At 42.0% G+C, this 24,987-nt stretch overlaps 2 protein-coding genes across 2 annotated transcripts; one reads left to right on the top strand and one right to left on the bottom strand.

Moving 5' to 3' along the window:
* Window positions 1-1,049: 1,049 nt before the first annotated feature.
* Window positions 1,050-5,520, bottom strand: LOC139479694 (integrin beta-1-binding protein 1-like). Its single transcript, XM_071262539.1, has 5 exons — window positions 5,325-5,520; window positions 4,930-5,109; window positions 3,355-3,450; window positions 2,613-2,765; window positions 1,050-1,540 (listed from the first exon to the last, which is right to left on the bottom strand). Exons 1-5 carry the CDS (start codon window positions 5,391-5,393, stop codon window positions 1,475-1,477), a joined length of 564 nt encoding a protein of 187 aa, XP_071118640.1. The 5' UTR covers window positions 5,394-5,520; the 3' UTR covers window positions 1,050-1,474.
* A 3,571-nt stretch (window positions 5,521-9,091) lies between these two features.
* On the top strand, window positions 9,092-24,925 carry LOC139478421 (transcription elongation factor S-II-like). Its single transcript, XM_071260876.1, has 9 exons — window positions 9,092-9,228; window positions 10,418-10,486; window positions 11,265-11,373; window positions 12,634-12,843; window positions 14,035-14,097; window positions 15,080-15,234; window positions 15,820-15,966; window positions 21,266-21,337; window positions 22,354-24,925. Exons 1-9 carry the CDS (start codon window positions 9,160-9,162, stop codon window positions 22,360-22,362), a joined length of 903 nt encoding a protein of 300 aa, XP_071116977.1. The 5' UTR covers window positions 9,092-9,159; the 3' UTR covers window positions 22,363-24,925.
* The last annotated feature ends 62 nt before the right edge of the window (window positions 24,926-24,987 follow it).

Genomic DNA, 24,987 nt, shown 5'->3' with positions numbered 1-24,987 from the left:
TTTTGGCGTCATTGATTTCAAGGAAAACAATTCCATCTTACCCTAGTCCTTGACATGATTTTGTTTCTTGGTGAAGCAATTGTTGATCAAAGAGTTTCAGAGACAACGTCTACAGACATTGTGATCATCACATCCCTTACTTCAAGCATAGGACACCGGGGACCTCTGTACTCCGCTCTTACTTCAAGCACAGGTCACTGGGGACCTCTGTACTCGGCTCTTACTTCAAGCATAGGTCACTGGGGACCTCTGTACTCGGCTCTTACTTCAAGCATAGGTCACCGGGGACCTCTGTACTCGGCTCTTACTTCAAGCTTAGGACACCGGGGACCTCTGTACTCGGCTCTTACTTCAAGCATAGGCCACCGGGGACCTCTGTACTCAGCTCTTACTTCAAGCATAGGACACCGGGGACCTCTGTACTCGGTTCTTACTTCAAGCATAGGACACCGGGGACCTCTGTACTCGGCTCTTACTTCAAGCATAGGACACCGGGGAGCTCTGTACTCGGCTCTTACTTCAAGCATAGGACACCGGGGACCTCTGTATTCGGCTCTTACTTCAAGCATAGGACACCGGGGACCTCTGAACACAGCTCTTACTTCAAGCATAGGACACCACCGACCTCTGTACTCGGCTCTTACTTCAAGCATAGGACACCAGGGACCTCTGAACTCAGCTCTTACTTCTAGCATAGGACACCGGGGACCTCTGAACTCAGCTCTTACTTCAAGCATAGGACACCGGGGACCTCTGAACTCAGCTCTTACTTCAAGCATAGGACACCGGCGACCTCTGTACTCAGCTCTTACTTCAAGCATAGGACACTGGGGTCCTCTGTACTCAGCTCTGACTTCAAGCATAGGACACTGGGGACACCTTGCTACATATTTTAGGGTTTTTATAAGTTTTGTTAAATTAGCAATGATGATAGGTAAGAAAGGTCCTTTGCCTTTTCCTGTCCAAAGCTAAGTAGACAAAATATGTCTGATTCATTTCTATGACTTTATGATATTTCAAATGTAAAAATATGTTCATAATCATTATTTATTATAACAATATATCTTCAGTTCACATATAAACAAGGCACAATTCAACAATGTTTTATGCAAATAGTTAGGTGATCCTCCTAACGACGTCAAGGAAATGTATCTCAATGTCAATATCACAGGTCATCAGTCCAATTGCTGCTGCTGTTGTTTCTGTCGGCACCTGCATCAATTTATGGTATCCTCCATCTTTAGGCTGACATGCATTGATGAAATACAGTTTAACAGCCTCACAATGAAGTCCATAAAAGGTAGCTGTCCCAGCAGTCTTCATGTTTTAGCAGTGACAGCATCAAACAGCCTCACAATTCACCCCATCACACACAAAGGAGTCCTCAATGGCTAGCTGTCACAACAGTGACAGCCTCACAATTCACTCTACCATACACAATGTAGTCCTTTGTGGCTAGCTGTCCCAGAAATGTTCATGCTTTTGCAGTGATGGCATCAAACAGCCTTCTCACACACTGGCAAATAGCGTTCGCCTCCTCCTGAAATTAGAACATTGGGCCCAGATATATCAATCTCCTTAAAATCAAATCTTTACTCCAATGCAATACCTGTGTTTGTTAAGAGCTGACAAACCCTCCATTGGAGGCCACATCAGGTGAACCCTTAATCTTGAACCTATGAACAAAAGCATTCAGGGGTTGTGACAACTCTATCTCAGTTTCCTTCAGATATAACACTGGTTGATGACCTACCTGTGTGTGACATTTGAAGATAAAAACTGGTTGATGACCTACCCGTATTTGTCATTGGTAGATATAATACTGGCCGATGACCTACCTCTGTCTGACATTGGTAGATATAATACTGGTTGATGACCTACCTCTGTCTGACATTGGTAGATACAACACTGGTTGATGACCTACCTCTGTGTGACATTGGTAGATATAATACTGGTTGATGACCTACCTCTATTTGACATTGGTAGATATAATACTGGCTGATGACCTACCTCTGTGTGACATTGGTAGATACAAGACTGGTTGATGACCTACCTCTGTATGGCATTGGACGATACAAGACTGGTTGATGACCTACCTCTGTGTGACATTGGTAGATACAACACTGGTTGATGACCTACCTCTGTGTGACATTGGTAGATACAACACTGGTTGATGACCTACCTCTGTGTGACATTGGTAGATACAATACTGGCTGATGACCTACCTCTGTGTGACATTGGTAGATACAAGACTGGTTGATGACCTACCTCTATTTGACATTGGTAGATATAATACTGGTTGATGACCTACCTCTGTGTGACATTGGTAGATACAAGACTGGTTGATGACCTACCTCTGTATGGCATTGGACGATACAAGACTGGTTGATGACCTACCTCTGTGTGACATTGGACGATACAAGACTGGTTGATGACCTACCTCTGTGTGACATTGGTAGATACAAGACTGGTTGATGACCTACCACTTTGTGACATTGGTAGATACAACACTGGTTGATGCCCTACCTCTGTGTGACATTGGTAGATATAATACTGGTTGATGACCTACCTATGTATGACATTGGTAGATATAATACTGGTTGATGACCTACCTCTGTATGACATTGGTAGATATAACACTGATAGCACTGGTTGATGATCTTCCCAACTTGACCGATCTTCAGTGCGATATTCTGTTTGCCGAAACCATCGTTGTAGTGAATCAGTTGTGCAATCGTGTGAAGTGGATGGCGCTGGAAAACTTCCTGAGTTAAAAGAATAACCCAGGAAAACTAAGAATTAATTTGTCAGCTCCACATTTTGATAAGAAGAACACGTAGCAAGGGAATCCTGATAGATCATGATAGACAATTAATACTCTGTTACACCTGGTCACTAAAACATAAATTGACAAAAAAATTATGCCTCTTTCGAATAGCCCAGGATCTTTCTATTGAAAAAATAAGAATCCAGTGTTCAAATTTCTGAAGTTGGCAGATCATTCAATGTGTGTTTGTTGTTGCTTTTTGCTTTAAGTTGTCTTGTCACTTAAAGCCTGTAGTAGACACCAGTGAAGATCCGGGGTAAAATAGGTCTTCTGAAACCCATGCTTGCCGTAAAAGGCAACTATGCTTGTCGTAAGAGGCGACTAATAGGATCAGGTGGTCAGGCTCACTGACTTGTTTGATGCATGCATCATATCCCAATTGCATGGATCGATGCTCATGATGTCAATCACTGGATTGTCTGGTCCAGACTCAATTATTTACAGACCGCCTTCATGTAGCTAGAATATTGCTGAGTTTGGCGTTAAACAACAAACAAACAAACAAAACTCATGTGCCAGTGTCCCACCTGTCTGGAAGTGTCCATCACTTTGATTCCATGTCGAGATACGGTAATCGCCACTTTGTCCTCCTCTGTCACAGACAAGGGCAGCTTACCTTCAATCTAAAAGAGGAAAAATGTGCATTATCTGGGTTCGGTGAAATGGGTCTTTAACGCTGTGTTTAAGACTCTAGGATGCTTTGCTAAATGATCAAAAGGTGTCGACTACATTATCCCACAATAAAGTACACTTTTTGAGTTACGTCAGAATGGACCAAAGTCAACAACTCTCCTCCCCTGTGATCTAACGTACCCTTGGTAACATCTTTTTCATTCGAAAATGTTCTTTTGTTCAGGTTTCAAATTTTTAAGCGAGAATTTGTCAAAATATGTTTCCAAGCGTAGTCGCCAATTTGAAATTAGTGCCGTAAAGCACGAGAAAGCTGTCTCCTGATTGGCTAATGTCCACTTCTTGTCAGCAATTCCATTGGTCGGTCAGAGTTTGTGAAAGGTCAGTCTGACATGACCCGTCATGGGATGTCCTCAGATCTTTGTTTAGCGGCAGCGAGAACTAAGATCTGATTTTAATGAGATTGGTCATACACATAATTCAACCATTGCATTTGTGCCACAGCAGTCACAAAATTGTCTGAGGCGAGCTCTGGTGCCTCTGAATTAGGTGTGTCTCTGGACAAAGGAATGGATCAACTGCAGACTACTCCAAAGAAATGAATAATAGTTGAAAAGTTTCATAACCAGATGTACACCTGTTGCTCAGTGTATGGCATTTAGCAATTTACTGTAGTCAAACAAAGCGGCCGCTACATTGCTCTTCCTCCGCCATGTTCATCCCACAGTGACGCAGTATCATGCCCCAGGCCGTCGATTCAAGTCAGTTACAGTATCATGTAGCGCAACTGACTCGGTAAGCACACTATTTCGTGGCTTGCAGTTGAGGCAGTTTTCTAACATTAGTGGTGGTAACAAAGTTATAACTTGTACGACAGAAAACACCTCAACTCACAATGACCAGCAACACCAAACATCGGCCGTCTTTGTTTACATTTCTTAGCTCAGCCCCACAATGCACTTGTGGAATGAGCGTGTGCATGAGTGTTTCATAATGCTAGCCAACCGAGATACCATGCCACAGTTTAACATGGATACCCCACTCAGACACAGTATACTGACTCCGAGCCTACAGTCTATGTTTTATCCTCTTAATGCCAAGCACCAGGCAGGGTAACAACAAGTACCATCTTTTCGTATGACGTTCGGGATTGAACAAAGAACCTTCCGCTCTTTGGGCCGTCCCTCTATCCACTAGACCACAGTGGCAGTCTGTGCATTATAAAAAATGATTATCTTGACTGGAGCGGTCTCTTTTTTTTCAATAATACCATACAAATAATGTCTCAAATTACCTTAAACAAACAAAATGCAACACAAAAATCTGATTTGAATAAATGTTCAAAACATTGTCCTGAAATTATTTGGAACACATCAGGAAGAGGAAAGAACTATTTGAAACAGGTATTGTATCCATACTGCCTGTCTACCCTTGACTACCATGTCTCTGAGCATCCTAGCCTCTGCACTTACTTGAGCCTCCTCTACCTGGTCAATGAGCTGAGCTTCTGTGTCCCGCTTCTTGGCGCTTGTCAGGTTCACATTTTGCACCATGCCCATGTAGAACAGGTTGAAGTGAACTTTCTGTTTAAGGATCATGTCTACTGTATCCTTCTCCTTGCTTGCTGTTAGATTTTCATTGCTTGAGCCACTCTGGGGGTTTAAAATGTAATTTAGACACTGCAGTTTTAATTTATTTTACATGTGTCGTCTACAGTGTTTCATAAGTAATTATTTCGGTAATTTGAATCAAATCATTTATAATCAGATCAGACATACCAGGTAAATAGTTGGACAAAATATCATGTCTGAAATGAAAGTTATTAACACCACAAAAACCCAAGAGGGCCCCTGTCAAACAATCTCACCATATTACCACTCTCCACCGACTCCCTGCTTCCACTGGGCACAGCCCGTTTTTGCTTTGATTTAAACATCTTGATAATTAAGATATCACACGCACGTTACATTCTTGGTTGAAAACATGTTTCTGGTCCACATGTCAAATACCCAAAAAGAGAATGAACAGTGTAACGTAGACTTCTACATCTAGGCAGTCATAAAGTTTAGCGCATAATACATTGCGCACACTGGCAAGAGCCCCAGTTGAATTTTACAAGCCACGCCCAAACTATTTACCTAAGAACATCTTTCATGGAAATGACTTCAGAGTGTTACGGACATTTATTAGAATATTTTAAGAAGAATAATTTGCAAAAGCCAAAAGCATATCCATACCATCATGGACTTTTGACTAACTATATGATTCGCGGTAACATTTAAAGATTATTAGTTGTAGCCAACTCGGCCTCGTGTCAAAACGACCTCAAAACTCAAAACGGTAAAACAAAAGTCGAAATGGCCACAAATCCATAGACATAACGGCCACAACAAAAAGTCAAAATGTCCATGAAATAATAAACAAGTAAAGATTGCTGCAGTACATCAATTGTTCTCCGCAATATCATGTAATATGCAGAGGAAGGAAGTGTAAGCAGTGGGAGAAGAGGACTGGTGTAAAGTACAAATTAGTTGTTATCAATATAGTTATTTTTGGAAAGCACATTAAAAGAAACAGTGTCTTTAAATGGTCAGCACAAGTAAAACCAAGGCAAAAAAACACTTAACTGGGCCTGTCAGGCAGAACTTGATATATACCCACTATTAGTACCTATAAAAAAATAATATATATTACAAGTCCAAAATAGATAAGACAACTCTTGTCATTCTCTAACATGCTTTGGCAGAAAATATCAATATGTCTGGTCAAAATGTTGGCTTGGTTAAATAAAACAAACTTTTAAAAGGGTAAACACAAATAAATGTAATGAATCCACTGTAAATAAACTCCTGTTCAAATGTAAAAATATGTTCACGCATTCATTAAGGGATTCCCATTTATATAACAGCAAGTTCAGAACATGCAGGTTGGTCAAGTCATCTATAAATATTGAGAATAACCTAACATATTGTAAAAGCAAAGCTCGTGGGTCCCATTTCTCAAAACTTCGTTTGAGTAATCACAAACTAAAAATTGAAACTGGTAGATATTCAAAAAACACCAACTCCAGTCGCACAACGCCCCTGTGAAACATGTGATGTCTCAGAAGATGAGCCACACTATGCACTGTCTTGTACAAACTACAACCAAGAAAGGGAATCACAAATAATACTCAATCATGATAAAGAATTTGGTACACTCTGTTAAAAAGAACAGTTCTTTATAATTTTACCAACAGTTATCCAGAAACAACTCCCAAGATGTACGTGTTATCATATCAACAATTATAAATATATTCCTTGCATGTACAACAATACCATAGTTTTGCTCAATTCTCATATTGTTTCCACATCATAAATAAAATTGTTATTTGTTAATTGTTAATTGTTATTGTGCATATATTTTGTAGTTTGTGATAATATTGCCACTGTTTCTTTATGGAATGTTACGCAGTACACATTTCTTCTAAAACATCTTTGTTGTATGATAGTTTGTTACAGTTGTGTACGGCGGCACGGTTGGCCAAATCGCTTAAGGCGCTGTAATTCAGTAATGCAGAGTTGTGTCCCTTTGGGCACGCCAGAAACCTATGACAGTGTGTTTGAATCCCAGATCGCCCCGATTATGTTGTCAGCACTATACCCGTGCTCGTGGGTTTCAACAAAGTGGTGAACGTCTAAGACCAACATCACTTCGGGATTTCCTCCCACATTAAGCTGACACGCCTTGATATAAGACGAATACTATTGAAACGGTGTTAAACCCAACTCCCTCACTCATTCTTGTGTACGGTTCACTCTTGGTTTACTAGGTTTGTCTTGTGATTACTTCCGGTTTAGATCTGAAGTTTGTTTAGAATAATATACTATGTTCAACCCAAACATCATGCAACCGTATTATGTTTCAGGAAAGTAATTGCAAATTTCAGATCAATCTGGTTTATCCAGATGAAAAGAACATATACGGGTGTATGATCTCTGCCGGAAGTTAAAAAACCTGTCAAGGCAATAAACCATGCAGAACCGTAAACTGCCGCATGAAACCGTATGAATCATACATTACATACAGTGAACTACTTGAAACAGTAATGTGCTCAACTATGCATAGCAAGCACCATACATGTGATTATGAAGACAAATAATTAAAATTTTCTCACATCAAACCCGTTGTTTTACAAGTGTTGTTGACTCGTGAAGATCCGGGGTAGAATAGGTCTTCAGCAACCCATGCCTGTCGTAAAAGGCAACTTTGCTTGTCGTAAAAGGCGACTAACGGGATCGGGTGGTCAGACTCGCTGGCTTGGTTGATGCATGTCAGCGTATACCAATTGCATGGATCGATGCTCATGGTGTCAATCACTGGATTGTCTGGTCCAGACTCGATTATGTACAGACAGCCGTCATATAGCTGGAATATTGCTGAATGCGGCGTTAAACAACAAACAAACCAAACATGTGTTGTTTACTGAACAAAGTCATACTTTATAGAAGCCTGGTAGTTAATCGTGTTGAACAATAAGTTGCAATAGCAGTGTGAAGGGAGAAAGATTGAGTGGGCGTTACAGGCTTGACCTGAATTCCTCCCTGGAACCGTTCTCGCTGGCTGCCTGAATAATGTATGATACAAAGGTTGTGCGCAATAGAGCTATTCAGGTAAGGGAAATAATCCCCCACTCTCAGTGATACAGTCTGAATAAGATACGATGTACAGCATTGCAAGGTCAGTGCGTGATAAAGCTCTATACTACGCCTATAGCTAACGGAGATAATCGCTCAAAGCGCAATAGTTTATTCTTACAAAATATAGACCGGTTAACTTTAGCGAAAGGAGACATATATCTCTCCTAAACATTGTTAGCTCTTTAGTGGTTAAAAAATGTCCAGATTAAGTCAAACTCATTTCATTTTCAAAACCAAATTTGCTTCAGAGAAACAAAAATGGCGCTCTCCTTGAGTAAAAAAATAAACTAATCCTTAAACTTCCCCGCCTTCAGGGCGGGGAAGAATGAATATTCAATGTGAGCAGGATATGTACAGAGGATGCATATTATATGTTGTCATTTACAACGTAATACCTTCCAGTAGAGTCCACTGTTGCTTTAACCAATCTCATCAATTTACTTTGATTTCTGTACTGACCAGTCTACCAATCTGTTGTGAAAACATGAATACACTTTTATCCTAGAAACGAATAAATTAGTTGTGACCTATTCCAAATGCAAATGTAATACAAAGTCACAATATCGTAAAAAAAACCAATTTGATTTCTTTGCGACTTTTAAAGAATAAACATTGAAATTCTAAATTAAAATGGCTTGATCATCAATTGCTGATGGCAGTCGGTGTCTCAATTTTTAATTGATGAACAAAACTGATTCCAAGTGTCTCCTATCATAGGCACCAATCAGTACCTCATCTAAAATGTCTCGTTAGGGAACTAGTATGTAAAAAACTTTCTCAATGAATGTATATATTCAGAATTGATTTTATCAATTTTCACACACTGGCGTTTGTTCTTTATTACCAAATTCCCATATATATTGTTAAATACAAATGTATCGTTTGCAAAAATATTTAGTTGTAGAATCACAATGCATTGCGACGCGCGCGGCCATTTTGAGAATATAACTTCCGTTCTAGATTACGTTTGTGTTATCGAAAGTAAAATTGTTTTATTGTATACAAATAAACACGAAATAAGCAATGGGGTGCGAAGACGATGTGCTGAGGGTTGGGAAAAAACTCGAGAAAATGATTTCAAACGATACATCGGTAAGTGCACTGTGTAGAATGCGTTTATTGTTTAATTTTCATGTCTTCGCTGGAGAACATCACGACATGACAAACTGCAAAGACGTCTCACGTCTGCACTGCTATAAATTGATTAAAAACAACAAAGCGTCAAATTTAAGTAGTGCAAAATCTGTGCATACGTTTTATTATAATAGTGTCAGTTTCAGGGTTAAACTGTTTGCAAGAGGAGTTATGATATGTGAAACCGGGCACATGCTAGTGCCAACTGTTTACATTTTTCACCCGGCGCGCCATTCACCGAACCCGATATATCATTTATTCATGACATAAGATTGATTATGCGGTTCACACAAACAAGGTAGCCGTGTTTTCAGTTGAAGTAACTGCTAAAGCCATGAAGCATACGTTGTTGTATGCCAGTGACAGTCCGTCATTGGGATCGAGATAGTGTTAAATTTGAAATGTTTGCAGTTGTCTGAATAAGGAACATATTCAGATTGACCAATCAGATTTTATGGTCACTTCCCTTAGTATCGTTGGACAATATTCAAATAGCAAGGCTTAAGAGAATTTTTTGTTGGTAGTCTATTGCAAATTCATTTGAGTCTTGTATTTTGGCATTATGAGTTAATTTCTCGTATGTTGACTGATTTTCATCCAAAATAACCTAAAGATAATTGTCAGTTTTGATAATGATATAAAAGAATGTCCTATCCAAATTTGCACAAACTTGTGAAAATATACTAATTTGTATATGCATTTGTTTTAAGCAAAATCACTTAGATTTTAGTCTCAGTTTATATAAGCTGATCATATTCTAGGTATCAAATCAATAAAAGTAAACTTAATTTACATGAGAAACAAGAATTATATTTTAGAAAAATTTATAATTGGCTACATTGACTGCTAAGTTAATAACAATACTAATCATCATGGTTTCTTTCAGAATAATTGTATAATTTTGCTTTGCTATTTTTATAGGTATGCCCCCCGGTATGCAGATTACTAATAATGCATCGACTGAAGTCCTACCCCAACATGCCCAACAGCATGGCATAACAGCCTTAGAAATTCATTTATGTTAAAACTAGTCCAGATGACTGTCTATTTTACTATCAATACATTAATCATCTTAATGAATACAAATACAAAATGGGCACAATATGTGACATGCTTGTAAAAAAAATATGTCATACTTTTTTTCCAGGATCATGTGACTGCTCTGGATTTGTTAAAGACACTTCGAGACTTGCCCATGACTTTGGACGTTTTGCAGGTAGTGTACATCATGTACATAGGGACAATGCTCATAAGCATGAGATTTTTGATAATTATGAGATTTTCACCCCCACCAACCTCACAATAGAACACCCCAACCTGCCTCACATCATTTTATTGTCCCCAAGTACTTGCAGACACAATCAGATGTTTCCCTCTGATACGATACCTCCCTGAGGACACCTGCAATGGAGGCATCAGGTGAACTTTCTGATGAGCCATTCAGTGTAGAGGCTTTTAAATTCTTGGTATGAATGAATGAAGCATTCAGACCAGCATATCTGACTTTTGTTTAGCTAAGGGTTCCCCTGATGCAATTTTCTTTGGAGGTGGCCTTTAGTCACTTTAGATTTCCACACACAGAGGCATAGAATTGGAGTAGTAGATCTGATTTTGATGATATTGCTACAGAATACACATGCTACAACAATCAGTACAAGTGTTCCTTTCTATCTTTCCTTGATGGAATACACTATATACATAGTTCAATGAAACATTTAATGATTTATACTTCAGTTGAATCCCATTTAAAAGAAAGAATAAGAATTGGAAATTGGGATGACGGTTAGGTAATTAAATTTTCATGGCCTAATTGTTATTCTGAGAACTAATTTGGGCAAAGACATTGATATATACCCACATTATCACAAGCAAGCTTTGTCACTGAATATCAGTTAATAATGAAATGGATAATTAATCTTGGTAGACCCATAACTTGTCTTTGCAGTTGTTCTATATATTCTATGAGATTGATAATGATGAAAACCTGTTTGCAGAAAACCAGAATAGGGATGATTGTGAACAACTTCAGGAAGGCAACCTCAAATGACGAAGTTGTTTCACTAGCAAAGACGCTCATAAAGAACTGGAAGAAGCTGTTGCCAGGTTGGTTTCTGATGATGCTACTGCTACTGGATTCAGGGTTAAAATATATCCCCAGATACCTTTGCAGGTTGTTTAGGCAACCAAATGGATTGGGTAATCAGGCTTGGTGACTTGGCTGATAGCATGTCATCCTACCGTGAGCGAGTGGATTGTTGCTCACAATATCAGTCACTGATTTGTCTGGTTTAGACTCAATTTACTGATTGCCTTACTGTGAAGTGCAGCGGTAAACAACAAACAAACAAGCAGAGATGATCAAATCCTTTTGATTTGGGTTCATGGATGTAATAGTGGCCCAGGTTGCCTTGCAGTGCATCCCCAGCCATGTTTTCTGTCTGTGATCATGGGTTCATCAGCACCATACCTGTGCTCAATGGTTTCATAATGTCCAAGACCTGCATAATTTCAGGTGTTAATTAAGCTGACATGTCATGATATAACTGAAATACTGTTCAAAGCAGTTTGAAAACAAAATTGAAATGCTATCTTACATAATTCTTCAGGACGTTAGAGCCCATGTTTATTTAATTTTATCACTTACTATTTTATAACTTCTGTTGTTATCCCCATGAACTAATGTATGGATGTCGTAGGTCATTGCCTGATGTTTGTCCCAAACCCACTCATATTCATCTTCCTGAGGCAAGGGTGTTTTAACTAACTATAAAAGTCCAGTTTCCACCCTTGCTGAACTTGGCTGAAATTTCCAGGCTCGATCGTAACGCCACGAGTCGTTATTACGAATAATGTCCCTTCTATATCCCTCATATTGACCCATCAGATTCCATGTCTCATATCACTTGCATTTGCTTCAAGCAAAATGGCAGCGCCCAGTGAAGACAATCTGATCAATAATCAAGTTCTATATTGCAATAAAAAGGTTCTTGTGATGCCAAGTTCATTACATCACCTGAGCACTTTGATTAAAAACATGAAAAGATTTGCAAAATATCTGTCAACGCTCAGTTGGCTGTACACTTGCTTTGCAAATCCTCCAGTTGACCGAAATCTGCACATTGAAATCCATGTTGTTTACAAACCGTCTAGTTCGATTTGCGATTATGATTGGACTATGCATAGACTCGTTAGTTCAACCAAAATGTAACTCAGGAATTCCAGTCTTGTTTGGCAAGGGTGGAAACTGGACATTTATAGAAAGATAAAATATGTAATAGTTCACTTTTGAACATGTTGAAAACAATTTTTCGATGCAAATATATTTTCTGAATTGTAACCACAGCATAACACGTTGCCTTACAGAAACCAACCAAGGCAGTGACAAGAAGTCCAACATCAGTAGTGCCACCAAGATGGATGAGTCCTCAAACGATGGCTTTGACAACTCCCAGTCCTCCCAGAGCAGCACCAGTCTACGGGAGAGCAGCTCATCTGGGTCCGGGCTTAACTACACCAACGATCCTGTCCGCCTCAAGTGTCGGGAATTGCTGCAGAATGCGCTCAAACTACCAGGTGAGGCATAACATAGGTGCTCTCAAACTACCTGGTGAGGCATAACATAGGTGCTCTCAAACTACCTGGTGAGGCATAACATAGGTGCTCTCAAACTACCAGGTGAGGCATAACATAGGTGCTCTCAAACTACCTGGTGAGGCATAACATAGGTGCTCTCAAACTACCTGGTGAGGCATAACATAGGTGCTCTCAAACTACCTGGTGAGGCATAACATAGGTGCTCTCAAACTACCAGGTGAAGCATAACATAGGTGCTCTCAAACTACCAGGTGAGGCATAACATAGGTGCTCTCAAACTACCAGGTGAGGCATAACATAGGTGCTCTCAAACTACCAGGTGAGGCATAACATAGGTGCTCTCAAACTACCAGGTGAGGCATAACATAGGTGCTCTCAAACTACCTGGTGAGGCATAACATCGGTGCTCTCAAACTACCTGGTGAGGCATAACATAGGTGCTATCAAACTACCTGGTGAGGCATAACATATGTGCTCTCAAACTACCTGGTGAGGCACTTTATGGGTGAACTAAAACTACCAGGTACAGAACATTATGGGTGCATTCAAAAGACCATGTGGGGTGCCATATGAATGTGTTCCAGGTACCAGGTGAGGCATTTTTATAGGTGCACTCATACTACCAGGTGATGCATTTTATGGGTACACAAAATGTACAAAGTGAGGTACTTTGTTGGTGCACTAAAACTACAAAGTGAGGTAATTTATGGGTGCACTCACACTACCAGGTGAGGCACTATATGGATGTGTTCCAGCTACCAGGGGGCACGGGTGGCCCAGTCGTCTAAGTAGCCGCGATTCCCTGTGCAGAAACCTATGATTGTGGGTTCGAATCCCGGTTCGCCCCAATTATGTTTCTAGGTTTGTCAGCACCATACCTGTGCTCGTGGGTTTCACCGAAGTGGTACACGTCTGAGACCTGCATCACTTCGGGCTTTCCTCCCACAATAGGCTGACACGCCGCGATATAACTGTAATACTGTTAAAAGCGGCGTTAAACCCAACTCACTCACTCATTCCAGCAGGAATAATTGGTCACACTATCAATTAAGCATTGTTTTGTCATGTCCAGCCTTCTGACTGTGATATAGCTGTAATCTGTTTTACTATGGAGTAAAAACAAGTCACTCACTTACGATTATCATTACATCATTTTTATTTCTATTGCAGAAAACACTGAAGGAATGGAGGATGCTATGGATGGGGCAGTGTTGGCAGAAGAGATTGAAGATGGTATCCTTCCAATATACTGAGCCTGACATGACAAGACTCTTTTGAAAAATGCAACCTGCATGTAAAAAAAACTTGTGTCTGACTAAGCCTTACTTTTGTCAACACAAAATCAATCTTTGAACACACTCAATCCCTCTAAATTTTATTTACTATACTACATCTTATTATGTCATGTCTTGCTTTCTTATCACACTGTGGGTACTTCAAGGTTAGGTGCAGGTTTCTATTACATTTCACACCAATGTGTCTGTAGTTTATGTGACCATGGCTGCTAATCGGCCTGTGTTTTAATTTTGATAAATTTATGAACCTTGGGTGCACCTAGGCTCTGCTTGGTACAACTTGGTTTTCATGTCAACATGCAACTCGTGCATGTTCCTAAAATCGAGCGGGGGCACGGGTGGCCCAGTTGTCTAAGGCGCCATCATTCGCTGTGCAGAGTTGCGTCCCTTAGGCACGCCAGAAACCTATGATTGTGGGTTCGAATCCAAGTTAGCCCTGATTATGTTTCTAGGTTTGTCAGTACCATACCCATGCTTGTGAGTTTCACTGAAGTGGTAAACGTCTGATACCTGCATGACTTCGGGCTTTCCTCCCACATTAAGCTGACAGGCCATGATTTAACTGGAATACTGTTAAAAGCAGCGTTAAACCAAACTCACTCACTCACTGAAATCAAGCCCTGATTTTCTTCTGAATCCTTTTGTATTTTGAGGGGCTGCTTCTTGCAATAAGTTTTGTTGATACTAATGCTGTAACCATGGTAACAGAATTCAACCAGAGGTGTTGTGTGTGAAATTAAGGAAGAAGAAAAAATGAATGATATTCTGTTCTCATTTACTTTTTCTTTGTTTGGCCTCAAAGAGGCATTTTTTGTTTAAAGGTTTGCTTGATGATTTTTAATGAGATCATGTGTCTTTGAAAAATGATGTCCAATGAATTATCAACTTTAGGTTTCTTTATTGTCCTTAACTCTGCTTAGCTGTGTATTGTGAGTTTGCTAATACAGATTCCAAGTATAAGACAAGAATTCGGAGCCGAGTTGCCAATCTGAGAGACACCAAGAATCCTAGTCTGAGAGAGAACGTGCTGCTAGGTCACATCACACCCATTCAGCTGGCCAAAATGACAGCAGAGGTAATAGACTTGTGTTCAGCAGTGCATTTGTATTTAAATTTTGTATCTGCCATAAGTCACTGCCCTAGATCTGTTGTAGGGCATTAGTGTTGTGACTCATTAAAATCAGATGTTTTGCTCCGACATGATACCTCTCTGCATGAAGATCTGAGGACTACTGTAAACTTTCCACTCATCTTCTATATTCTCGGTACAAGTGAGTGAAGCATGCAGACAAGCACATCCGATTTCTGTATCTCTCGAAATCGGAGGTTCCGAATGAAAAGAATATTGCTGTGCCATTATATTGTTATGGATACATGTATCTTATACCTCCTGAGCACCATGGCATCTTAACCTAAACGGATGTCCTATTGAGGATGTTCAATAGTGGTTTTCTTTTGCTGCAATCAAACTTTTTGAATTGGGGCAGTAAAGAATTGAAGCTGAATCGTTTGGTGGTCTTTGCTCACATCAATCACTGGGTTTCCTGTTCCAGACTTGATTATGTATAGGCTGCTATCATATAGCTGCAATATTGCAATATGTCATAGGTACATAAGGCCTGGAACATATCACTATACCTAGATCCTTTGTGTATTCTAGGAAATGGCAAGCAATGAGATGAAGAATTTGCGTACAAAGTTTACCAAAGAGGCCATTGATGATCATCAGTTGGCCAAGACAAGCGGCACAGTGACGGATCTACTCAAGTGCGGCAAGTGTGGGAAGAAGAGTGTCACATACAACCAGGTACATAACATATATCCCCAGTCTTCATTCAATTGCTGGCAGTAGGGTAGGCTAGTGGTTAAAGCATTTGCTCGTCATGCTTTGACTCCCCACAGGCTTTGGCTCCCCACAGGCATTGGCTCCCACAGGCTTTGACTCCCCACAGTCTTTGACTCCCCACATGCTTTGGCTCCCACAGACTTTGACTCCCTAAAAGGCTTTGGCTCCCACAGACTTTGACTCCCAAAAAGGCTTTGGCTCCCCACAGTCTTTGACTCCCCACAGTCTTTGGCTCCCCACAGTCTTTGACTCCCCACAGTCTTTGACTCCCTAGAGGCTTTGGCTCCCCACAGTCTTTGACTCCCCACAGTCTTTGACTCCATAGAGGCTTTGGCTCCCCACAGTCTTTGACTCCCTATAGGCTTTGGCTCCCACAGACTTTGACTCCCAAAAAGGCTTTGGCTCCCACAGACTTTGACTCCCAAAAGGGCTTTGGCTCCCCAGTCTTTGACTCCCCACAGTCTTTAACTCCCCACAGTCTTTGACTTCCTAGAGGCTTTGGCTCCCCACAGTCTATGACTCCCCACAGTCTTTGACTCCCTAGAGGCTTTGTCTCCCCACAGTCTTTGACTCCCTAGAAGCTTTGGCTCCCACAGACTTTGACTCCCAAAAAGGCTTTGGCTCCCACAGACTTTGACTCCCAAAAAGGCTTTGGCTCCCCAGTCTTTGACTCCCTAGAGACTTTGGCTCCCACAGACTTTGACTCCCAAAAAGGCTTTGGCTCCCAAGTCTTTGGCTCCCCACAGTCTTTGACTCCCTAGAGGCTTTGGCTCCCCACAGTCTTTGACTCCCTAGAGGCTTTGGCTCCCCTCAGTCTTTGACTCCCTAGAGGCTTTGGCTCCAACAGACTTTGACTCCCAAAAAGGCTTTGGCTCCCACAGACTTTGACTCCCAAAAGGGCTTTGGCTCCCCAGTCTTTTGACTCCCCACAGTCTTTAACTCCCCACAGTCTTTGACTTCCTAGAGGCTTTGGCTCCCCACAGTCTATGACTCCCTACAGTCTTTGACTCCCTAGAGGCTTTGGCTCCCCACAGTCTTTGACTCCCTAGAGGCTTTGGCTCCCCACAGTCTATGACTCCCCACAGTCTTTGACTCCCTAGAGGCTTTGGCTCCCAACAGTCTTTGACTCCCTAGAGGCTTTGGCTCCCCACAGTCTGTGACTCCCTAGAGGCTTTGGCTCCCACAGACTTTGACTCCCAAAAAGGCTTTGGCTCCCACAGACTTTGACTCCCAAAAGGGCTTTGGCTCCCCAGTCTTTGACTCCCCACAGTCTTTAACTCCCCACAGTCTTTGACTTCCTAGAGGCTTTTGCTCCCCACAGTCTATGACTCCCCACAGTCTTTGACACCCTAGAGGCTTTGGCTCCCCACAGTCTTTGACTCCCTAGAGGCTTTGGCTCCCACAGACTTTGACTCCCAAAAAGGCTTTGGCTCCCCAGTCTTTGACTCCCTAGAGACTTTGACTCCCAAAAAGGCTTTGGCTCCCCAGTCTTTGGCTCCCCACAGTCTTTGACTCCCTAGAGGCTTTGACTCCCTAGAGGCTTTGGCTCCACAGTTTTTGACTCCCCAGTCTTTGACTCCCCACAGTCTTTGACTCCCTAGAGGCTTTGGCTCCCCACAGTCTTTGACTCCCTAGAGGCTTTGGCTCCCCACAGTCTTTGACTCCCTAGAGGCTTTGGCTCACACAGACTTTGACTCCCAAAAAGGCTTTGGCTCCCACATACTTTGACTCCCAAAAGGGCTTTGGCTCCCCAGTCTTTTGACTCCCCACAGTCTTTAACTCCCCAGTCTTTGACTTCCTAGAGGCTTTGGCTCCCCACAGTCTATGACTCCCCACAGTCTTTGACTCCCTAGAGGCTTTGGCTCCCCACAGTCTTTGACTCCCTCGAGGCTTTGGCTCCCACAGACTTTGACTCCCAAAAAGGCTTTGGCTCCCACAGACTTTGACTCTCTAAACGGCTTTGGCTCCCCAGTCTTTGACTCCCCACAGTCTTTGACTTCCTAGAGGCTTTGGCTCCCCACAGTCTATGACTCCCCACAGTCTTTGACTCCCCACAGTCTTTGACTCCCTAGAGGCTTTGGCTCCCCACAGTCTTTGACTCCCTAGAGGCTTTGGCTCCCCACAGTCTTTGACTCCCTAGAGGCTTTGACTCCCCACAGTCTTTGACTCCCTAGAGGCTTTGACTCCCCACAGTCTATGACTCCCCACAGTCTTTGACTCCCCACAGTCTTTGACTCCCTAGAGGCTTTGGCTCCCCACAGTCTTTGACTCCCCACAGTCTTTGACTCCCTACAGGCTTTGGCTCCCCACAGGCTTTGACTCCCCACAGTCTTTGACTCCCTAGAGGCTTTGGCTCCCCACAGTCTTTGACTCCCTAGAGGCTGACTCCCCACAGACTTTGACTCCCCACAGTCTTTGACTCAATAGAGGCTTTGACTCCCCACAGTCTATGACTCCTCACAGTCTTTGACTCCTCACAGTCTTTGACTCCCTGGAGGCTTTGGCTCCACACAGTCTTTGACTCCCTAGAGGCTTTGGCTCCCCACAGTCTTTGACTCCCCACAGTCTTTGACTCCTCACAGTCTTTGACTCCCTAGAGGCTTTGGCTCCACACAGTCTTTGACTCCCTAGAGGCTTTGGCTCCCCACAGTCTTTGACTCCCCACAGCCTTTGACTCCCTAGAGGCTTTGGCTCCCCACAGTCTTTGACCCCCTAGAGGCTTTGGCTCCCCACAGTCTTTGACTCCCTAGAGGCTTTGGCTCCCCACAGGCTTTGACTCCCCACAGTCTTTGACTCTCTAGAGGCTTTGACTCCCCATAGGCTTTGACCCCACAGGCTTTGGCTCCCACAGTCTTTGTCTCCCTAGAGGTTTTGACTCCTCACAGTCTTTGACTCCCTAGAGGCTTTGGCTCCCCACAGTCTTTGACTCCCTATAGGCTTTGACTCCCCACAGTCTATGACTCCCCACAGTCTTTGACTCCCCACAGTCTTTGACTCCCTAGAGGCTTTGGCTCCCCACAGTCTTTGACTCCCCATAGGCTTTGACCCCACAGTCTTTGACTCCCTATAGGCTTTGGCTCCACAGTCTTTGACTCCCCACAGTCTTTGACTCCCCACAGTCTTTGACTCCCTAGAGGCTTTGGCTCCCCACAGTCTTTGACCCCCAAGAGGCTTTGGCTCCCCACAGTCTTTGACTCCCTAGAGGCTTTGGCTCCCCACAGGCTTTGACTCCCCACAGTCTTTGACCCCCTAGAGGCTTTGGCTCCCCACAGTCTTTGACTTCCTAGAGGCTTTGGCTCCCCACAGTCTTTGACTTCCTAGAGGCTTTGGCTCCCCACAGTCTTTGAATCCCCATAGGCTTTGACCCCACAGGCTTTGGCTCCCACAGGCTTTGGCTCCCACAGGCTTTGACTCCCCACAGGTTTTGACTCCCCACAGGTTTTGGCTCCCCCAGGCTTTGACTCCCCACAGGCTTTGACTCCCCGCATCGGTACTATGTGTGAAGCCATTTCTGCCATGATATTGTTGGAATGTTGCTAAAAGTGGCGTAAGACTATACTCACTCATTCAATCTAGTTGCTAAAATTTTTGGCCCGAGTGGCAAAATTTGGGGTCATTAAAAAAACCCAGGGCCATTTTCATAAAGAAGCCATGGAAACAAGCACAGACACTTTTTAGAACAAACAGTCACTCTGAGATAATACTAGGCAAAGTGCCATAGATTTGCTCTTGTACATTCTATTCAGCTCACAGACTTTCAATTTTGTCTTCTGATTCTGTTGAGTATGATCTAGTGGAATTGCATTATTCAGGAGTGTGGAAACACAAATCCCAACATTTATTACCCAGTATGAAAAACTGTAACTATTTTGGGTTGATGCACAAGGGTATAACATTTCTGGATTAATGTATTGTGGGGACAGAGTCCATTTATTTGTTAGAATAAGCTGCAGTTTTTTAATGAGGGACTGAAGAGTTTAGTCAGAGGCTGCAGCTTCTAAGGTCAGTGGGTCCTGATGAAACCTGGCAAATCGTTTTGTTTCAAACACTGGAGGGAGGTATGTTTGTCTTTCAATGACATCCTGTTCACATGAATTATCTGGTGCCTCCCTGTTGTGATACACCTAGAATATTAAATACGAAAATAAGTCACATTCTCATGCACGTGATATTAACTGAGTAGTTCAACACATGTAAGAACTTTTCCTCATGTGTTCATTCTGGGGTATTTCACAAGAAAACTTTGATTTTCTTATCCATGCTTTAATCAGCCATTGTGTGCTTTTAGATGTTTAATCATGGAAGTAAGAATGGCAGGTATGTTTTGTACTATGTTGGTATAATGAGATACATGTGTTGCTATCATTGTGAACAGACTTCACAAGCCGAATGGACTACACCATGACATTGAATGTAGCTCGTAATTTCCTATCTTGTCAAATCAAGGGAGTTAACTGACTATAACAGTTGCCGAACTAGGATGGAATTATGGAGTTACATTTTGGCTGGACTAACAGGTTAATGCATAGTCCAATTAAAATTGCCCAACTAAAGCGACGTCCTGTTCATCAACTGCCATGCAGATTTCAGTTGATTGCAAGATTTGTAAAGCATGTGTACCGCCAACTCGGCTTCAATAGATATTTTTCAAATCCTTTCATGTTTCTAATCAAGGTGCTCACATGATTTATTACAATATAGATCTTGATTATCGATCTGATTGTCTTGACTGGGCGCCGCCATTTTGTTTGAAGCAAATGCAGGTGATATGAGAATTGGAATCTGACCGGTCAGTTGGAGGGACAATACTCGTAATAGCGACTGGTGGTGCTACGATCGAGCCTAGAAATTCCAGCCTAGTTTGGCAGGGGTGGAAAGTGGACTTTTACAGTCAGTTAACTCCCTTGCCTCGGGAAGATGGTAGTCTCCTGTGCACCCTTCTAGTGATACTTGTAATAAATCTATCATGATGAGTTCACAAGTACACTTATTTTCAGTGAAATATGTTTAGAGACAATATCAGATCTGTCGTACGACCACTAGTGGGTTTGGTATTGTAAGTCAAATGTGAATGGGGTCAGTTGATGTGACAAGGAGATGATGTTATTTGAAACACTATGACATCATGATGTCAGTGCAGGCCCGCTGACCGATTTGTATGGGTTGGTACAAGATGGCGACTGGCCAGTCATATAGCTGGAGTTTATTACAAGTAATGATAACAATATTTACACTTAATGGCCTTTTCCCTTTGCTACAGGTGCAAACAAGAAGCGCTGATGAACCGATGACAACCTTCTGCTACTGCAACGAGTGCGGTCATAGATGGAAGGTATGTAGCCACAGAATATGTAATCTGTATCATAATTCTTGTACAGTGTCCATATGCTGCAGGTCCCTTCATGTCCTTGACTAAGTCCTTGTACAGTGTCCATATGCTGATGGTCCCTTCATGTCCATGACTAAGTCCTTGTACAGTGTCCATATGCTGCAGGTCCCTTCATGTCCTTGACTAAGTCCTTGTACAGTGTCCATATGCTACAGGTCCCTTTATGTCCTTGACTAAGTCCTTGTACAGTGTCCATATGCTGCAGGTCCCTTCATGTCCATGACTAAGTCCTTGTACAGTGTCCATATGCTGCAGGTCCCTTCATGTCCATGACTAAGTCCTCATAGAGCATCCCCATGCCGCAAGTCCATTCATGTCCATGTCTAATTCTTGTACAGTGTCCATATGCTACAGGTCCCTTTATGTCCTTGACTAAGTCCTTGTACAGTGTCCATATGCTGCAGGTCCCTTTATGTCCTTGACTAAGTCCTTGTACAGTGTCCATATGCTACAGGTCCCTTTATGTCCTTGACTAAGTCCTTGTACAGTGTCCATATGCTGATGGTCCCTTCATGTCCTTGACTAAGTCCTTGTACAGTGTCCATATGCTGCAGGTCCCTTCATGTCCATGACTAAGTCCTTGTACAGTGTCCATATGCTGCAGGTCCCTTCATGTCCATGACTAAGTCCTTGTACAGTGTCCATATGCTGCAGGTCCCTTCATGTCCATGACTAAGTCCTTGTACAGTGTCCATATGCTGCAGGTCCCTTCATGTCCATGACTAAGTCCTTGTACAGTGTCCATATGCTGCAGGTCCCTTCATGTCCATGACTAAGTCCTTGTACAGTGTCCATATGCTGCAGGTCCCTTCATGTCCATGACTAAGTCCTCATAGAGCATCCCCATGCCGCAAGTCCATTCATGTCCTTGTCTAAGTCCTTGTAGAGTGTCCATATGCTGCAGGTCCCTTCAGTTATTGTCACAACACATTGTAATTGCTTTATTTCTGTTTTTCCAGTTTTGCTAACACCATTTGCCTCGAAGACAGATACTACCTGCAGTTGTGGAAGATTTTTACAGGACTTGTCGATACTGGCTTCACAAGTGTTTTCAGACTAGTTACATTGTTCTTTGTGCTTGTCTTTGTATTGAAACATGATGATCAGGCTGAAAATAGGCACACTTCGGAAAACAGTTTCGTGTACAGAATCAAAACAGGGACATACCTAGAAGGATCATGAGGCAGATCAGGAATCTGAGGACTTTTTCCCGAGATGACCAATCAGTGCAAGAAAAGGCAGCAACTGTCTTGTAGTACTATAGTATTAAGCACTTACTGTGCAGCAAATCACTTGCAGGGATTTATCTAGACCTGTTGAGAGACCAATATCCAACCCCAAGTCAGCAGCAAATGTCAGTAAAAATGCTCAAATTGGAATGAATAACCTACCCAATTCATGTTGACATAGGTATAACTACTGTTAAACCGTAAAGAGACTTGTGCTACAGTGAAAATGTGGTCAATAAGCATGATAAAAAGGAAGAGGCGTTATTGCTGAGGTTGATATTGCCACACTGAACACAATGCTGAGAATACAAGTTAAAATACCTCTAAATTTAAGAAAATAGTGACTATAAAGATTCCAATATTGAGGAAAATAAAAAAAATTGCAGTTTGCCTGCCAAAGGCTCTTTGTTTGGAATTCTAAATAAATCCCTGCATGAAAAGATTACCCTGTGGTAATCACATAGGGATACTTGTCTCAGATGATCTCATAAATGGGCCCCCACCTGCATGATGCTTTGTTCATTGAGTAATTCATCTCGGTTCATTTCTAGTATCCCAGATTAACTCTGCTATTGATTGTTTTGTCGGCACCTGTGCTCGCTGGTTTCGTCATTGTGGTACACTTCTAGAAACTGCATCACTTGGGCATTTCTCCCACATTTAGCTGACATGCCTAAAAAAGGAAATAGTGTTGATAGGGGTATTAATCCAGCATCTACCAATGTTGCCAAAGTTGTTTCCATATACCGTTTCGCAGAGGTGATGAGGATGAAGAATATTCCGATCCCTGTGTATTGGAAGAAACCTGTTATAAGCAGTGTTTTATGTACTTGACCTTTCCCTGTCACCATCCATGATAAAAGGGGACATGGGTGTCCCTGTCATCTATGGCCACCACAATTCGCTGTGCAGAGTTGTGTCCCCACCTGGTAGATACTTATTATTGTGGGTTGGAATCCCAGTTCGCCCTGAAAAATGTTTCTGGGTTTGTCAGCACTTTACTGTGCTTGGGGTGTTCACCAAAAATTGTTCACTGCAAGATATATTTTCCAGGAAACAGGTAATCAAAATCTTCTTAGTTTCAAAGTTTTTCAGCTATTCAAATTCAAAGAATATTTCATGTAGGAAGACCTCTTGGTCATATACAGGTATATATTTTGGTTACAAATGATTCATTGGTTTCATCCAACTAAAGATGGCAAACAGTTGGGTGTTTGGTGCATGGTTAGCTAATTGACTGTTCATGTGTATGACTATTCAATATTGTGATAAGCTTGTCTTGAATTTATGCTTAGTTTATCTTTGAACCAATAGTTTACATTGGAGCTTTGCCTGATCTGCAAACACTGCAGCATCAATGAAACTTTGTACTTGCATGGAAAATGAGCAGGGCTGCACTTCACATAGGATGTGTCTCCACCTATGTCTTGAGAGTTCAGGGCTGCACTCCACATAGGATGTGTCTCCACCTATATCTTGAGAGTTCAGGGCTGCACTCCACATAGGATGTGTCTACACCTATATCTTGAGAGTTCAGGGCTGCACTCCACATAGGATGTGTCTCCACCTATGTCTTGAGAGTTCAGGGCTGCACTCCACATAGGATGTGTCTACACCTATGTCTTGAGAGTTCAGGGCTGCACTCCACATAGGATGTGTCTCCACCTTTATCTTGAGAGTTCAGGGCTGCACTTCACATAGGATGTGTCTCCACCTATGTCTTGAGAGTTCAGGGCTGCACTCCACATAGGATGTGTCTCCACCTATGTCTTGAGAGTTCACAGCTGCACTCCCATACAGGATATGTGTGCTAAAACTGCCATCTTAAGTATTTAAAAGAGTGAATGTTCCACAGTTACCTGTCTGGCATCATTGTGCAGTCTAATGCTAGAATGCAACAATTGTAATTTATTTGCATTGACACTTTCTCAGCTACAAAGTGCCGTCATTCCATCTAGACAAGGACTTGTATTGATGCTGAAAATAATTCCTGCTTTAGCCTATGTTCTAGAATGAGTGATGTAGCTGATATTTGTCATTTCTCCAATGATGTTGATCGATGCCCATGCTATCAACCATTTGTCGGGTCTGATTATTTACCGGCTGCAGTGATATGATATGTACTATCTTGTATGAGTGTCAAACGTCATTCACTCACTCATTTATTTCAAGTGTAATACTGAATTGCTAAGGGAAATCTCAGTTTTTGATTGGTCTTGTCCCATCCATGTGTTCTCAATCTGCAGTCATCATCACCTTCAGTGTACAAAGATCATTAGTGGTGTTCTACTGTGCATCCAGTTGTAAATAAACAGTGGATTAAGATGAATCTGTTGTTTGGATCTTTTTTCATTAACTTGTGCT

This window comes from Haliotis cracherodii, unplaced genomic scaffold (genome assembly GCF_022045235.1).
Source record: "Haliotis cracherodii isolate W230 unplaced genomic scaffold, xgHalCrac1.p SCAF_4, whole genome shotgun sequence".
Taxonomy (NCBI): domain Eukaryota; kingdom Metazoa; phylum Mollusca; class Gastropoda; order Lepetellida; family Haliotidae; genus Haliotis; species Haliotis cracherodii.
This window is presented reverse-complemented; position numbering and strand designations above follow the sequence as displayed.

Coding starts and splice junctions, on each gene's coding strand:
- LOC139479694 (XM_071262539.1), bottom strand. CDS start 5,393: ATGTTTAAATCAAAGCAAAAACGGGCTGTGCCCAGTGGAAGCAGGGAG. Junction 3,451..4,929: donor ACCAGGTAGAGGAGGCTCAA/GTAAGTGCAGAG, acceptor TTCCTCTTTTAG/ATTGAAGGTAAGCTGCCCTT. Junction 1,541..2,612: donor TCTACCAATGTCATACAGAG/GTAGGTCATCAA, acceptor TTCTAATTTCAG/GAGGAGGCGAACGCTATTTG.
- LOC139478421 (XM_071260876.1), top strand. CDS start 9,160: ATGGGGTGCGAAGACGATGTGCTGAGGGTTGGGAAAAAACTCGAGAAA. Junction 14,098..15,079: donor GGCAGAAGAGATTGAAGATG/GTATCCTTCCAA, acceptor AACTCTGCTTAG/CTGTGTATTGTGAGTTTGCT. Junction 15,235..15,819: donor TGGCCAAAATGACAGCAGAG/GTAATAGACTTG, acceptor TGTGTATTCTAG/GAAATGGCAAGCAATGAGAT.